The 12,604-nt window shown below is 40.6% G+C and overlaps 1 protein-coding gene across 4 annotated transcripts in view; it reads left to right on the forward strand.

The window, feature by feature from the left end:
* Positions 1 to 12,604, forward strand: part of pappaa (pregnancy-associated plasma protein A, pappalysin 1a) — a 374,601-nt gene that overhangs the window by 262,931 nt on the left and 99,066 nt on the right. For all 4 annotated transcript variants that reach the window (XM_069932344.1, XM_069932351.1, XM_069932360.1 and 1 more), the window contains exons 15-16: positions 1,543 to 1,726; positions 5,981 to 6,191. In XM_069932344.1, the coding sequence (XP_069788445.1) occupies positions 1,543 to 1,726; positions 5,981 to 6,191 (395 nt within the window). The remainder of the gene's footprint in view (positions 1 to 1,542; positions 1,727 to 5,980; positions 6,192 to 12,604) is intronic.

Below are 12,604 nucleotides of genomic sequence, written 5' to 3' on the forward strand. Positions count from 1 at the left end.
ATTGCCCAGAGCCAAATGCACCATCTGGAGTGTAGCAAACCAACAGAACAGGAAAGGTCATTGCAGTGTCAATCTCAGTTGTTGGCAAATAGTGCTATTGAAATGGGTCTATAGTGGGATGGCACACTTTGTGTAGATTCAGGAAAGGCTAATGAGGAAGAAAGTATCGTCCAGAAGCAAATCTTTCAAGCCATCTCAAGTTCAAGTTTATTATCATCTGATTCTACATATGCAACCCAAGGGAACAACATCTCTGGACCATGTTGCACATAAAAACACACAATACACATAAATAATCAAAATAGATTATATAAATATTTGAGATTATTTTTAAAGTTGCATAATACTATTTATCAATATCACAGCCTGTGGGAAGAAGCTATTCCCAAGTTTGGCAGACCTAATCTTGATGCTCCAGTACCTCCATCTTGATGGTAGTGGGTTAAATATACTGTGCGCTGGATGGAAAGAATCTTCTATAATTCCTTGAGTCTTATTTATTCAACACTCCCAGTAAATGTTGTTAATAAAGGAAAGATAGACTCCAGTGATCCTCTCGGATACTTTAATGATCCTCTGTACTGACTTCCAGTCTGATGCTTTGCAGCTACTGTACCACACAATGATGCATGCAGTCAGGATACTCTCAACTGTGCTCTTATATATTGTCAAGATGTGATCCGATAGCCTTGCCCTCCTCAAACTTCTTAGGAAGTGTATCTTCCCCGACTAATGAGGTAGTGCCGAGATTTCAGGTTAGATAGTCCTTTATATGCACACGAAGGAACTTTGTGATCTCCCCTCTCTCCATGACAGAACCATTGATTGGTAATGGGGAATAATCAACCTTCATCCTCCCAAAGTCCACAATCATTTCCTGTGTCTTGTCCATATTGAGACTCATGCTGTTGTTCTCGCACCATTTTTCAATCTCCTCTCTGTAATACGACTCATCATTGTTGCTAATGAGGACAACTGTTGTGACATCTGCAAATTTGATGATTCTATTAGAACTGAATTCATTAGTGCAATCGTGAGTCAGCAGGTGTGAACAGTAGCAAGTTGAGCACGTAGTCCTGAGATGCACCAATGTTCAGCATGATGAGGCTTGAGGTTTTGCTGCCAGTCCGGAGAGACTGTGGATTTTGCATCAAGTAGTCCAGAATCCAGTTGCAGATTGGAGTATTGAGTTGCACCGAGGACAGCTTATCCACCAGCCTCTGAGGTATGATCATGTTGAATGCCAAGCTGGTTAATGAACAATGGCCTGGTGTACAAGGCATTGTTCTCTAGGTGGGTCAGGACAGGTTGGAGGATCATGGCTATTGCATCTTCCGTGGATCATTTTGGACAGTAGGAAATTGGAATGGGTCCGATGTCACTGGAAGGTTGTCTGAACTGGACCTTTTTCCAGGTTTCCATACCAATAAAAGGATGGAAGCCGATCCTCAGTAAAATGGGAATCATCTAGCTTTGTTTCAGTTTATAAAAACTAGAAGCTCCAATAATTCTGTAGCCTGAAATATTGTGCTTTTTTTCCAGTCTAAATTGGAAATGACAGTCACTTGCACAGATGGAAAATGGACTCAGCAAGTTTTGTGCGAACCAGTAGACTGCGGGATCCCTGACCAGTATCACATCTACCCTGCTGCCTTCTCCTGCCCTGATGGGACTATCTTTGGGAAGCAATGCACCTTTCTGTGTCGACCTCCTGCTCAGTTTCGAGGTAAGAAAACACGAGTGAATCCAAATCAACTCTTTTCCTACCGCTATCAAAAAAGTCGACTTTATAAAGTTACCATTTTCACCATGAACCAACAGCTAAATAGCCAAAATCTCCAGAGAGAAAACTGCAGTCAGAAAATCCATTCATTTTGGATGCCTGACCCAATGTTCAAGCTCGTAAGTGCTGCTACCACACCTCTCAGGAATAAGTATCAGAGTCAACCATGTGCCTGGAAGCACTGAACTCATTTTGATTGATGCTCTGCACAGAATGTGTGTGGATTTATGCTTGTGAATGACAAGGTCTTACCTCCCCACTGGAATACAAAAAAGAACACTACATCTGCAAAACTCTGCACAGTCTATAAAACTGATATACAACTATGGATCCAGATAATGACATCCTTTGAATGTCATGTTCCAGAGATGGGGAGTGATGGTAGGGTTGAACATATAATTATTTTTGGCATCAACAGATCCATTAGTTAACAGCACAATGTAAGTGTTACGGCCCATTAGCTTTGTGTGCTCAAACCTTCACAAACCCAGTACTCAAGTCCAAGAATCTCACTGATGTTTGAAGGTTTTATACACATAGTTAAACTTCAATATTTTTAATCTTGATGCTCCCATCAAAATTAAACCAGGAGGAGAAAGTGAAAACATGATATTTGCCAGAATTTGAATTAAGCAAAGACTATTTCCTTTCATGAGGCACTAACAGAGCTACACATCTGTCATGATCGCACACAGATGTGGAAAGCAGTAATGAGGAAAGAGGCAAAACAGTAAAATAAACAGCTGAGAAGCAGAGAGACAAACATAAATGCATGCGCACAAACACACACACTATTTGCAATCTTGGGGAATGTCTAAATTATAGGCATAAGAGAATTTGCATTTATGATGCTGTGTTCAGAAAGTATTAATGATTAAGGCTCTGTGTTAAAAATTCAAATGAGGCTACAACATTTGAAAATGAACTTTAAAACCAGAGAATTCTAAATATAGTGGTACGCAGAAGCAGGGATTTCATGATAATGGAAATGGAAAATGTTGGAAACACTCAGCAGTAAAACACAAAAGTCTGCGCCCATTGTGATTGAAGTAAAAACACAATGCTGTAGAAATTTAACAGGTCAAACTTGTAATAACAAAAAAATAAAGGTGCATAACTAATATTTTGGATTTGAGCCCATTCGTCAAAGTATGAGCAAAATGTAGGCAGGCAGCTGAATTAAATGGTGGGGGGTGGGGGCAGAGGGACAGGGAGAGGAGGACAAGCCCACTGGCAGGAGGTAATAGGTGGACAAGGGAGAGAGGGTGCACCAGCAAACAGGAGAAGGGGGATGGCTGTGTGAATGGAGAGGGAAGAAGTTGGAGAGCTGGAGGAAAGAAGACAGAGGAATGAGGAAGAGGGAGTGGGCTACAGAAACTGGAGAAGTCAATGTTAATGTCTTCCAGTTGGAGAGTGCCCAGAGAGAATATGAGAATTCTCAGTTTACGGGTGGCCTTGGTTTGACAGTACATGAGATCATGGATAGACATATCAGTGCGGGAGTGGAATGCAGAATTAAAGTGGTTGGCCACTAAGATATCCCTGTCTTTCATGTGCATGGAGTGAAGGTACTCAGCAAAGTGATCTCCAAGTATGCCACCAGTCTCTTGGATGTAGAGAAGGCCACAACGGGAGTACTGGATGCATTCGTTGACCCCTGCCATTTCAAAAGTGAAGCATTGCTTCACTTGGATGGGTTGCTTAGGGCCCCGAATATTGAGGTCGGAGAAGGTGTGGGTGCATGTGTGGCTCTTCCTGCGGCCACAGGAGAATGGGCCAAAGGAGTGGTTGGTGGGAGGGAGGTGTGAACATTGGAGTTATGGAGGAAGCGGTCCCTATGGAAGGTGGAGAGGGGAGGTGAGGCAAACAACGTTAAAATTAATGGAAAGATCTCTCATCAGAATGAGGAAAGAGGCAAAACCAAGGACTGACAAAGTGTCTTTGACCTGAAATCATAACGGTTTCTCTTCCCACAGCTTCAGTTTGACCTGAGGAGTAATTCCAGCATTTTACCATTTTAGTTTAGATTTCCTGCAAGCTTTTTGTTACTCTCCACAAAGTGTTGTTTGCTTGCACAGAACTTTGTGGGTCAGAAGCAAGAGGGCAAAGCAGATAATCTTGATATCACAAAACTCGAGTACAGAAACAGGCAATGGTAAATAGCAGGCTGGCCAATATCAGTCAGCTAATAAAGCAACAGCTCATAGCAAGAGTGTGCCACCAAAAGGATGAAATGAACAACAGCTAGTCCAGCATATATATCAACCTGTTTTAATAATAATTTATTGGCTATCAATAGAATGACAAGAACTACCATTAGTTAGTTTACAAATTTGGGAACTGACAGATAAGTGATTAGATAATTCTCTCCCACAACACATCTATGCTAATTATTTTGAATACAAGTTGAATGACCCCATTTAGCTTAGTTACCCTTGAAATTGTTAACTCACCAAACCATGTCTCAGCCATTATATCTCCAATTGTTAAACCAACCTCAACTTCCAAGTTGAAAACATGTGCACTATCTGGTGACAAATGGAGGTGGAAACAGAACATTTTGGTGATACCAAATGGCGTTTGCCAAGAGCCAAGCAGAGTTAATGCTTCAGATCAATATATGTTCATCAGAATGTGATGCAATTACAAATATTGGCAGGATTTTGCTTTGGGATTTTGAAAGAATCACTCAGATCTCTCCTCAAATGATGTCTCATCTCCTGAGTAATCTCGACTTCAACAATTTTCCTTTCAAATCAATATCAGTTTGCAATATTTATAAGTGTGGATTAAATTTGCAAAGATAGGACAGAAATGTGGACAAGCACTATAGAGTGGGTAATTTCAGTTATCCACTGTTTACTGCAAAATTGCTGGAGCAAAGAAACAAGATGGGTAGACATTCTGAACTGTCTGCAAAAGAACATTCTTTGGTAGCATTGACAGAGTTGGCCCAAGGGGCCTGATTCTCTGCTCTGTAACTGCATGACTATATGACGATGGATGTTCTTCACTTCATAACGAAAGAGGATGTCCTTATCAAGTGAAGAAGGGAGAGCAAAGTGAACCAAGTTGGCCACATGTTTTTGGGAGAACACAGGCAGCATCAATCATCAGAACAAAATGTTTAAATAATTGGGGCAGGCAAGAAGAAACCCAACGTAGAATTGGCCAACTGGAAGTGGGTTAATGTTAAGGGAATGAGAAGGAATCTTAGTACATCAAAGTGGAGCCAAATCAATGAATGAATGGTCAATGACTTTTCTTGAGGAGATGTTTCAGGTATAGGATAGGGATGTTCTCAGAAATGAGGAAGGGAAAGGAACTCAAGTTCAAGTTCCCTAGAACTTAACAAAGGCAGATAAGATGAAGAAAGAGAAAAAGGAGGGAAGTGACATGTTTTAAGTGAATTGTGAAAACCAGACAGAAAATCATAAGCTGAGAGAGGAGTGAAAAGGCAAACGAGGCAAGAGATAGTGAAGGAATAAAGCCCTCCTGCATTTGCAGTGCTTTGCTTTTAATTAATCAGCTGCAGTGGGAGAGATTAGAAAACAAAATCAGAATATTACCAGGAGATCAAAGACCCACATGCCGAATGGGGAACGAAGGACGATGTTCCGACAGTCACATTCTCACAGCAGCTATGTGATTGTTCTTCACCATGTGGATGGAATATTTAACTTGTTTCTTGGGATCGTATAATCCTATTTAATTTGCTGATAAAAGTACATTGAGCAAAAGTTTCCCCTCCTGCCCCCTTTCCTACCTCACATACACCCATTTTGTACTCCTGTCTGTGAAGAGCCAAGTGCATCAAGCCAACAAGTTACTTCTTGGAACCAGTCAGCCAAGAGCAGAAAATAATAGGTTTTTTTAAAGTCATGAGTCACTTTAAGAAAGTTGTAGGAAGGTTCTGCCAGCAAAAATAAACAGCCTGAGGTTCAAGGGTAGAAAATGGGATAGAGTTTGTGTAAGTGAATGTCTTTAAAAATATTTTGTGCTATAAAACCGTGTTTAGTTGTGGTTTGTAAGAGCGTGTACAGGATTCTCAATTCTGGGGAGCTGCGAACAATTTGCTTTCCAAACTCATGTGCCAGCAATTCCAACAAGGTTGCTTTAGTTTCTTGTCAATGAAGGTTTTGGACTGTGCCAAAACCGAGTCTTCCATTTGGACTAATGTGGTATACTGTTCTGCAGGGACCAATAACACTCTGACCTGCCTAGATGATGGACTGTGGTCTTTCCCTGAAGCACTCTGTGAACTGCTGTGCCTTGCACCTCCTCCTGTGCCCAATGCCATGCTTCAGAGTTTGCATTGTCAACAAGATGGGCACAAAGTTGGGGCCGCATGCAAATACAAGTGCAGGCCAGGATACTACGTACCCAATGTTTCAAGAAAGATCAGGAAGTAAGTGAAACCATTGTGACATGCATTTGCATGTTTGTGTGCTTGCGTACACGTGAGTCGGTGCACCTGCAAATGTATGGATGCTTATGTGTTGCCGATTGTGCATGTGTGGTGTGTGGTGCTCTTCATGCAGTAACATGATTAAGTGTTTATAATGAGACAACCTCGCAAAGCCATCACGGGGATATAAATAGGTATGGGGAGATCATGCAAAATAGCCTCTGGTTAATCATCTTGGTGCTCAAGACTGATTTTATTTTTACCTTCATTTCCAATAATGAAAAATAGCCTGAAGAGGCGATATAGAAGGCTGGGGATACCCTCTTAACCTTTAGGTGCAACAACCCAAGATGAATATGGGATTGACCTATGTGCATAATTTTATTCAGTTTTTTTAATCTATGAAGGTGATAGTGTTTATATCTGATAGTAAGCTCAGAAAAAGGTAAAAGATGTTGGAGTTACGAACTAACAAATAATTAGGGCTTTCCTTTAAAACTGCACTACAAGAATGCAGAAAAATATTTCCTTCCATGCTGATGCTCTGCCTCGAGTTGTAATGCTAAAACTATTACAGGAAAATCACATTGTTTTTGGCAGCTGGACGCCAGACTCCAATGATATTACCTTATTAGGCTCGCGCAATCACCACAAACTTCTTTGAGGCTAAATTCTGTGTTAATTAATATCAGTCATTAGCTTGAGCAGAGCTGTGAGATTGTTACAATGTCTAGCTACATAGAGAGGCAATGAATTTCCCAACCAATTGCTCCACACAAATTCTGTAAATATTGAAGAAAATACTTATTCCCATTGTTTGAAATTATTAAAATTAATTCAGCATGCTCTTAGCATTGCTTCACAATGTACAGGACTGAATCTTTTGGGAGCTGACTGACTAATGGCAGCTGTTTTGCACTGACTTTTAGTGGTGGCAAGCACTTAAGAAATTTCATGCATATTTAATCAAATGTATGTTTGTAATGAAACTGATAGATTACTTTAAATCAAAACCCATTCCCTCCATTACCAACCCCTTGCCCTCCCCACCCCCACTTGCACTGACGAACCCTTTTATTTTTCCAACCCTTTGACTATGACAATCAATATTTTGCAAACAAATAATCAATCGTAACTGACTTAGGGGAAAAGTATTGTTTTATCAACACCCTGTTCAATTGAGAAATTAAAAATCAACCAGGGAATGTACCTTTAAAAATTGGCCATCAATCCCTCTTCAAACCAGAAATACTCAACACTGAAAGAAAACAAATTTTATTCAGTTAGAATTAAAATACCTAGGTACTTGATGGTCAGCATGGATGTGGTGAGTCAAAGGACCTGTTATGTGCTTCAAGACTCTGTGACACAACGACCATACATTGATATTTGTCATCAAATGATTTTGCATCTACATCGTTTCTCCAAAATGTTTATCCTTTCCATAAAGGAGGCTGGTAGACCACTGGAAGGAACATAAATTCACAACGTTTACTCCACAGGATAGAGCAAATAGAGCAAATAGACAGATATTTTAACCCAGGTTCCACTGGCACTGTTTGCAAGGAGATTGTATGTTCTCTCCGTAACTGTGTGGGTTTTCCCTGGGTTTTCTGGTATCCTCCCATCCTTCAAAATATACAGGGTTACAGGTTCATTGGGTGTAATTGGGCAGCATGGGCTTGTGGGCTGGGAGGACCTGTTACTGCGTTGTACATCTAATTTTTAAAAAAGAATTAAGAATTATTACTTTTTTAATGACCTAAATTTTAATTCCTATTCATGAACAGAAGTGTACATTCATTCCCAGCTGCAAAGATAAAAATTGAGAGTGGTAGAATGGGAGAGAAATATTTTTTTCTGCAGTCAAATGAACAGTTTCAAATAAACAAATCCTAATCTTTGGAAATGGGGGTACACAATCAAGATTTCCCCTTAATGGGTTCAGTTCTGCTGAATATACAATTTAGAATGATGATGTACATATATTTGGCCATTTATGTTAAATTTGAAAACAAAAATTATCTTGAATTTTAGGGCTTTTGTCACCGTGTTACACAAACTCTGCAATGTTTACACTGTCTTATGTCAAAGAAGCGATGGGGGGATGAGGAGAGGTGGATATATCAGTTCCTTCAGGGCAACCCATATAACCATATAACCACTTACAGCACAGAACAGGCCAGTTCGACCCTACTAGTCCATGCCGTAGCAAATCCCCACCTTCCTAGTCCCACTGACCAGCACAAGGTCCATACCCCTCTAGTCCCCTCCTATCCATGTAACGATCCAGTCTTTCCTTAAATGTAACCAGTGATCCTGTCTTGACCACGTCGGCCGAAAGCTCATTCCACATCCCCACCACCCTCTGCGTAAAGAAATTTCCCCTCATGTTCCCCTTATAATTTTCCCCCTTCAATCTTAAACCATGTCCTCTAGTTTGAATCTCCCCCACTCTTAATTGAAAAAGACTATCCACATTTACTCTGTCTGTCCCTTTTAAAATCTTAAACACCTCTATCAAGTTCCCTCTCAATCTTCTACGCTCCAGAGAAAAAAGCCCCAGTCTGCACAACCTTTCCCTCAGACCCTGAAATCCTGTCAACATTCTCATGAACCTTCTCTGCACTCTCTCTATTTTGTTTATATTTTTCCTATAATTTGGTGACCAAAACTGTACACAGTACTCCAAATTTGGCCTCACCAATGCCTTGTACAATTTCATCATAACCTCCCTACTCTTGAATTCAATACTCCGATTTATGAAGGCCAACATTCCAAACGCCTTCTTCACCACACCATCTACCTGAGTATCAGCCTTGAGGGTACTATTTACCATAACTCCTAAATCCCTTTGTTGCTCTGCACTCCTCCATTGTCTGCCATTCAATGTATATGACCTATTTAAATTTGCCTTTCCAAAATGTAGCACCTCACATTTATCTGTATTAAATTCCATCAGCCATTTCTCAGCCCACACCTCCAGCCTTCCTAAATCACCTTTTAATCTACGGTAATCTACGTCACTGTCCACAACACCACCAATCTTTGTGTCATCCGCAAACTTGCTTATCCAATTCTCCACCCCTACATCCAGATCGTTAATATATATAACAAATAATAGTGGACCCAGGACCGAACCCTGAGGAACTCCACTAGTAACCGGCCTCCAATTGGACAAACAATTTTCTACCACTACTCTCTGACACCTCCCATCCAACCATTGCTGAATCCATTTCACTACCTCTTTATTTATACCTAATGCCTCCACCTTTTTTCCTAACCTCCTGTGGGGAACTTTGTCAAAAGCTTTACTAAAGTCCAAATAGACAACATCCACAGCTTTCCCTTCATCAACCTTTTTTGTAACCCCCTCAAAAAACTCAATCAGGTTTGTCAAGCATGATCTAACCCTGACAAAACCATGCTGATTACTCCCTATCAATCCCTGTACCTCCAAAAAATTGTAAATAGCATCCCTCAGAACACTTTCCATCAACTTGCCCACCACAGACGTCAGACTTACAGGCCTATAATTCCCAGGTTTGCATTTGGACCCTTTCTTAAACAGAGGAACCACATGTGCCACTCTCCCCTGGGGAGATATTATGAAAGATTACAATGGGTTGAAACACCAAATTTTCATTTTGTGCAAGTTCTTATATTTCATTTTACCTTTATAATGGCATAGCTGATCTTTTCATTGCAAAAATGTGGAAAATATAACAAAGTCACTTTAAAGATCCGTTGGATATTTTGTTCTTCCCATGGGCACAAATACAATGCTTCTCTGCCGTATCCTACTGCCCAGTCCCAATGCTGAGGGCTCTGAACAGGCTTTAAGCATCCTTTTGCAGGAACTGATGGTATTTTTCTTTAAATCTTGCAACAACAGAGGTCTGTGCCCTAGATGGCAGCATCGATGCTGTGCAGCAGGGGAGGAGCGGAGTGGTGCAGGGCACCAGAAATGGGAAAACAACACTCCCCACCCCCGTTCAGAAGAAGAAGCATAGGAGATGACCTTTCAATATAGCGACCACAGATGATAGAGTAGCTCATTGCATTGGGGCTGACTATTCTTTTCACTGGAAAAGAACTTTCCTCACAATTATCCACAGTGGAAGTCATTGGGCTCAGCAGGACTGTCAAAAAACTTGATGCAGCAATACATTTGGGGATATAATTTTCATTTTTAACTCTTGGACAAAATTAGTCCATGAGGATACTCGAGCAAGTCCTTACAACCAATGAAATGGTTCGATCTACTCTCATACCTCATTGAGGATAACTGGAGGAAAACAAGCTAAAATATCATGCAGAAGGTTCAACAGGATTAAAAAATAATGATGAGCTGTGAATGCACTTCTCACTACCTTCATTTTAGAGTTGGACACCCTGTTGGAAATCAATCCCATTCATTATCCAAGAGCTGGCCTTTGGAAACAATTGACTGGGATGCCCAATCACTTGTCAGCCAGGCCCCTTGCTGTCAGGATCCATGCTCAATAGATTTGACAAGAAAGGAAACAATCTTGGGCACTCTTGCCACATTTTAAAGGGGAGCTGGAATTGTTGCATAATTTAAGGAATAGTATGATTTTAAAGCAGAGTCACAACTAGTTTAAATGTATCATTGAAAAATAAATAAACAATAGAAGAGTGAAACAGACAATGCAAATCTGCTGTTGCACTCTAATTCACAGCAATGTACCTTTTACCCAAGATTGTCACAATATTTCTCTTTCTTTGGCTTGGCTTCGCGGACAAAGATTTATGGAGGGGGTAAAAAGTCCACGTCAGCTGCAGGCTCGTTTGTGGCTGACCAGTCCGATGCGGGACAGGCAGACACGATTGCAGCGGTTGCAAGGGAAAATTGGTTGGTTGGGGTTGGGTGTTGGGTTTTTCCTCCTTTGCCTTTTGTCAGTGAGGTGGGCTCTGCGTTCTTCTTCACAATATTTCTACTGAACTCTTAATTCACTGAAAATTCTGGTTTAGGACTATAATTTGATTCAGTATTTACATCCTACTCTAAAATGTGACAATAGTTCTGCCAAAATATTTAATCAACAAAAAGCATAAATGTCAATTTAAATTGTTCAGTTTTAAACCATATAATTATTGTGAACTTTCATCTATTTCTATTCAATACCTGAAAATGCCGGTAAAAAATTCTGGTTTAAAAAATGCAAAGATCCAGAGGGCATGTTATTCAAAATGCCAACTCAGTTTGCAAGAAAAGTTGTAATATAATCTTGGCAAGATGTATCCTTATTATGTTGAAGTCCGGGCTTACTGTTCCCTCCCCATTGAAGGAAATTCACCCAAACCTCAGCCCAGAACCTCATAATTCTTCCGACATTCCACACTTCTCAGCCACTTGTGCAACACCATGCATGGGTGAGTCATGAAGCATGGAAACATGGCCTGGGGCCCTCTAAGTGCTCGTCAACCACCAAGCACTCATTTGCAGTAATCTCAAGGAAACCCACTTTATTCTCACCACATTCCCATCAACTTCACACTGATTCTACCACTCACCTACACACCAGGAGCAATTTACAGTGGCCAATTAAGCAGAAAACACCTACGTGTCTTTGACATATGGGAGGAAATTGCAGCCTCCAAAGGAGGTCAAAGAAAGACCATGCAAACCCCACACTAGAGGACAGATTTGAACCCTATCTGCCAAAGCTCTGTGACAGCAGAACTACCAGCTGCACAAATATGCTGGTTCCTTTCAAAATCTGGTCCCATTGGTTTCATCACATTAAGGGCAAGAACTGCACACAATTTGCTAACCTCGAATTTGTACTAATTTACATTTTTTCTCCACTCAGCCTCTTCCTCTCATGCCCTTCTTTCTTCCCTCAGTTGCAGCTAGCTCTGTAAGCTTACTTCAGTATTGCCATTACTCTCAGTACTTTTCAAAAACCCCCTCAAATCTACAGTATTATTCTATGGGTTTCACACAACATTCTTCTCTTGGTGAGTGCAAACTTTCTGAAGGTCCCTTCCATCCCTCTCACTTCCCTCTTTTCCTCTTAAATGAAGAGCCCGGGTATATCTTAAAAGCAACATACAGATTTCAGATTTATTTTCAGTTTACACACAATCATACACTACCCTGAGAGTTTTTTTCCTGGGGGCAAGGCAGAATTGCCACTTATTTGTAGTGCAACAAATACATATAAGCAAATAAATAAAAGTAAACAAACTGACTGCACAACACAGAGAGAAAAATATCAATAAAAGTGCAAAAGTAAGAGTGCTTAAATTAGTCCCTGATTGAGTTTGTTGTTGGTGAGTCTGAACCTGGTCGTGTGAGTCTTATGTCATCTATACCTCTTTCCTGATGGCAACAGCAAGAACAGAGCATGTGCTTGCTGCTTATCTCCAATGACAGTGTCACCTGT

The sequence above is a fragment of the Narcine bancroftii genome, chromosome 1 (genome assembly GCF_036971445.1).
Source record: "Narcine bancroftii isolate sNarBan1 chromosome 1, sNarBan1.hap1, whole genome shotgun sequence".
In the NCBI taxonomy this organism is placed as follows: domain Eukaryota; kingdom Metazoa; phylum Chordata; class Chondrichthyes; order Torpediniformes; family Narcinidae; genus Narcine; species Narcine bancroftii.